Genomic DNA, 4,522 nt, shown 5'->3' on the forward strand with positions numbered 1-4,522 from the left:
CACAAAGGATTACACATATCATGTCAACTTAGAAAATCAGTAGGGGGAGAGATTCTACACACAAAACAAATAGTTTCTATGACCATTCAAAATACTACTAAACAACCCCATCTGATGAAATACTTTACCATTTACATATCTGCATAGCATTTGTAATACTGGAAAATCACTTGGATACTTACAAAATAAAGACATTTAGAAAAATGAAGTTAAAATTCCATTTCCATGTTAGCCGCTTTTTAATATTCTATCCATACATGTAAAAGCAAATCTTAATTTCTACATTTCACAATAAATAAAAAGTTCAAAAATTTTAATTTTGTGCAAAAGCGGGTTTCCTCACACAAAGCAATTTCATAGAGTCTGAAAGCATATTCGTTTCTCAGTGGCTAGAAACCATATTAAATAGATTATGTAAAAATAATAAAAACATATATAGAAATATAAATTGTAAATTGAAAGATGCTAATTCTTGGAGCTCAACAGTTGTATCAAAAGGAAGAACATAAATCCATCCATATTTTCTACACAACTCAAAGAGAAACCATTTGCTCATTTGTCTATTTTAATCAACACTTCTCTAATATGAAGGAGAAGGAAGGGCAAGTAGGATTCTCTCTCTGTTTATGCCTAAAACTGACCAAGGCAAATGGTGGACTTTCTCATGTAATTTTCCACATGGAAAAACACCTTATCTGAGGCGGTTTTGTTCATTATGTCTTATGTGGTTCTAGGATGGAACACTGGGTCTGGTGCACTCTAGACAAGTGCTCTACCACTGAGCGGGCTACATCCCCAACTTTCCGGCGGTTTCTCCCTTCATTGTTGGATTTGACTTGAAGTTATATTTTAAAGTGTGTACTCATATTTGGGTCTTCAATTTTGTTCCATTGATCTATTGGTCTATTTTTGTGCCAGTACCATGTTGTTTTTATGACTATAGCTCTGTAATACAGCTTGAAATCTGGTATAGTAATCTCCCCCAGCATTGCTCTACTGCTCAGGGTTGTTTTGGCTATCTGAGGTCTTTTGTGCTTCCATATGAATCTTAGGGTGGTTTCTTCCAATTTTTCCAATTCTGTGGAAAATGTCATGGGGATTTTGATTGGCATTTGGCATTGTATATAAATGGCTTTTGACAGGATGGTCATTTTCACAGTATTAATTCTTCCAATACATGAGCATGGGAAGTTCTTCCATCTTCTGATGTCTTCCTCAATCTCTTTCTTTAATGATTTAAATTTTCATTGTAGAGGTCTTTATTATGAAGGGGAGTGTTTCCATGTACTCTTTCTCTGATTGCTTGTTATTGGTATATAGAAAGGCTACAGACTTTTGTAGATTAATTTTGTAACCTGCCACTTTACTGAAGGTGTTAATAATTTCTAGGAGTTTTCTGGTAAAGTATGACCTGACATTAAAAAGGCACAGAAACTTTCATACTATTACATATTTTATAATAAAAATCTTTCCATAAAGATAGATATAAAAGTACTTTCTGATAATTAATTAATTCTCAGAATGTACCTGTGACTGTTCCATTAAAATTCTGCTTTCTAAGTTCAGTCCCTGTTGTGCTGTTGTCAGAGGAAATGGAGATGAACTTCCTTAACAACTCAAAGAACACCAGCAGTGGTACTGAAACCTAGCTTCTTCCAGAGTGGCGCGTATGTCCTGTCACTTGGGAGCAAAGTTTCAGGACCTCTCACAGTTCTGTTGAATCAGACTCTGCCCGTGATAAAGTTTGATTTCTGTTGCTGTGATAAAAACACTGACCAAAAGCAAGTTGGGAAGAAATGGATTTATTTCGGCTTATGATTCCCAGGTCACAAACCAACACTGAAAGAAGCCAGGACAGGAACTCAAGATGGGAACCTGGAAGCTGAAGCAGAGACCATAGTGGAAGGCTGCTTACTGACTTGCTCCTGACTCGCCTGTGCTCAGTCTTCTCTCTTCTATAATCCAGGACCACCTACCTAGGGGTGTTACCAACTGCGGGCTGGGTCCTCCCACATCACTCAACAGTCAAGAAAATGCCTCACAGACATGCCCACAGGCCAGTACAATAGAAGAAATCCCCCAATTGAAGTTCCCTCTTCCCAGATGTGTCAAGTTGACTACTGACGTCAACCATGACACTAGGCAAAGTTTATGTACGTTAAAATTTGAGAAACTCTATCATAGAAGATTATTCATTTCCCATGCTAGGAAACAGTAAATCAACCCACTCCTTAAAAGGCTTTTCGTCTTCTTGAGACAGGGTCTCCCTGTAGCCCCAGCTGTCCTGGACCTCACTATGTAGACCAGGCTGGCCTCAAACTCACAAAGATCTGCCTGCCTCTGCCTGCTAAGTGCTGGGATTAAAGGCGTGCACCATAGCTTTTCCTAGTAACCCCTTCTAATATGTATCTTCTTAATTGCTTTAAGATTAAAGACAGCAAAATTGATGCTGGTCTCTAAGTACTGGTATGGGGAGTTTGGGCATTGCTAGTAGGAAGTGTGGCTCACATACTCATGACACTCAGCATCTGAGAAATTAAGATCCAGATAACGAACAGTTCATCAATTCCATGACATTCACAAAGCATGTCAAAATATTATCACTGCTTATTCTTACAATGTTTTTCAAGATTTACAGTTCCATTGAGAGTAGTGTTTTCACTGTAAATTAGAGATAATTTAAAGGACCTCTACTGCAGACACCTAAAAATCAAATGTGAACAATTTCATATAGACAAACTTTTACCACAATGACTGGAATTGGCAGTTGTTAAGTGGTCTCAGGCCTTCTTCCTTATATCCAGGGCAACTATAGTGAGTGGTATCCTATCATTTTCTTAACCTTTGTTCTGGAGATAAAAGAAGGTGGTCAGTGTTTTAATCACATAGTTTATATGTACTATGGCAACTATTTCACAATTGCCATTTAGATAAAAGATGCTAAAATATAATTATTGGATGTGGAAACATCATTGACTGCTTACTTGTAAATATCCACATTCTTTCTACAACTGTTAGCATATGCTAAACCTGAACTCATGGTATAAAGTGCTAATTTAGTACTTTTAATCTAATACCCACTACAAGCTAACTATAATTAGAAAAAAAAAAAAACCCAGAGTACAGGGGAAGGGGGCATATTACTGGGATGTTATTTAATATATGAATAAAATTTCCATGGTTTAAGTGTTTAAATTCTTAGCAAATAGGAAAGATTTTCATAGTATCACTCACAAAATATTACTGAGTATCTTATATTTGGGGCATAGAGCATGTTTATAGTGTAATACTTATTACAGCATAGTCATAGTCTATTTAAACAGAAGCAAATTTAACTTTGGAACTCCAACTCCACATTACCAAGACCTACATATTTGGGTATGTAGGCAAGTTGGACAGGATTGCTATACAGATTTCTTTCTTTCTGTAACAATTAGTTTTCCCTTCCATAGTTTGAAAGAACTAAATATGTAAGAAGCACATTTATGTATTTATTTATTGTTTATATATGTATCTATTTAGTGTGTATGGTATATGCTTCTGTGTTCACAAGTGTGTATATTCGTGTGTGTGTGTGTGTGTGTGTGTGTGCGCACGCGAGTGTGCCATGTGTGAGTGCCTGCAAAGGTTAAAGGAGGATGTCGGGTGTCCTGCCCTATCACTCTCTGTTTTATTCCTTTGAGATGGTCTTTATTGAACCTGAACCTTGCTATTTTGGCAAGACTGCCTGGCCATTGAGCTCCTAGAATCTGCCTGTCTCCACCACTAAATAATGTGGTTAAAGTACAGATCACTATGCCCATCTCTTTTACATGGGTGTTGAGGATTTGAACTCAGGTCCTTGGGCACTGAAACATCTTCCCAGGCCCAAGAAGGCTATTTTACACTAATGGGCTATCTTATGGCAGGAGAGTTGCTTAGTTATCTGCAATAAAGCAAATTTGACAAAATGAGTACATGTTGTATATCATATTAAACAAAAACTCCTATGGAAGCAATGGCCAGGATCTCTCCTGGGGATGCAGACAGTACACCCTTATCCCTCAGTTCTCCAGGGTCTCCATCCACCTTAATCCTCTGCTTGTTAAATTCATTAACTGCATTTGAAACTCTGCATCAGGGTTCATTACTCAGTAACTTCTCTGCTCAAGTTGGTGTTTTGACCTGAGGTTTTACTGTGACACTGAAGGACTCTGTGAGTCAGTATAAGAGATCATATGAGGACAGGCCCTGGTTGAGCTGAATACAGTTTAAAATTCTGCTTCTCTAGAGTGAGCGGAAAAACATCTATTATAAAGGAAGCTTGGAAAACACATAGGAACCATATATTAGAGTGCTTTGACTCTGATAACTCATTTAAGATTTTTTTATGACCTCTACCTATGTGCTATAGCTCAAGATCATATAATTATTTCTATAATTTCTGAGAAAATGATATAGACTAAGAGGTCCTCTTTACCCTTTATTATAAAATCTGTTTTCTCTCTCTCTCTCTCTCTCTCTCTCTCTCTCTCTCTCTCTC

General features: G+C 37.2%; 1 protein-coding gene across 3 annotated transcripts in view; it reads right to left on the reverse strand.

The window, feature by feature from the left end:
- Positions 1 to 4,522, reverse strand: part of Hpgd (15-hydroxyprostaglandin dehydrogenase) — a 33,050-nt gene that overhangs the window by 13,418 nt on the left and 15,110 nt on the right. The window contains exon 5 of one of the 3 annotated variants that reach the window (XM_029570427.1): positions 2,590 to 2,849. The exons of the other annotated variants lie outside the window; for them this stretch is intronic. Within the exon in view, the coding sequence (XP_029426287.1) occupies positions 2,830 to 2,849 (20 nt within the window). The 3' untranslated portion in view covers positions 2,590 to 2,829. Of the gene's footprint in view, positions 1 to 2,589; positions 2,850 to 4,522 lie in introns of those variants that run through there. 3 annotated transcript variants of the gene reach the window in all.

This window comes from Nannospalax galili, unplaced genomic scaffold (genome assembly GCF_000622305.1).
Source record: "Nannospalax galili isolate Female #2095 unplaced genomic scaffold, S.galili_v1.0 scaffold461, whole genome shotgun sequence".
NCBI lineage: Eukaryota > Metazoa > Chordata > Mammalia > Rodentia > Spalacidae > Nannospalax > Nannospalax galili.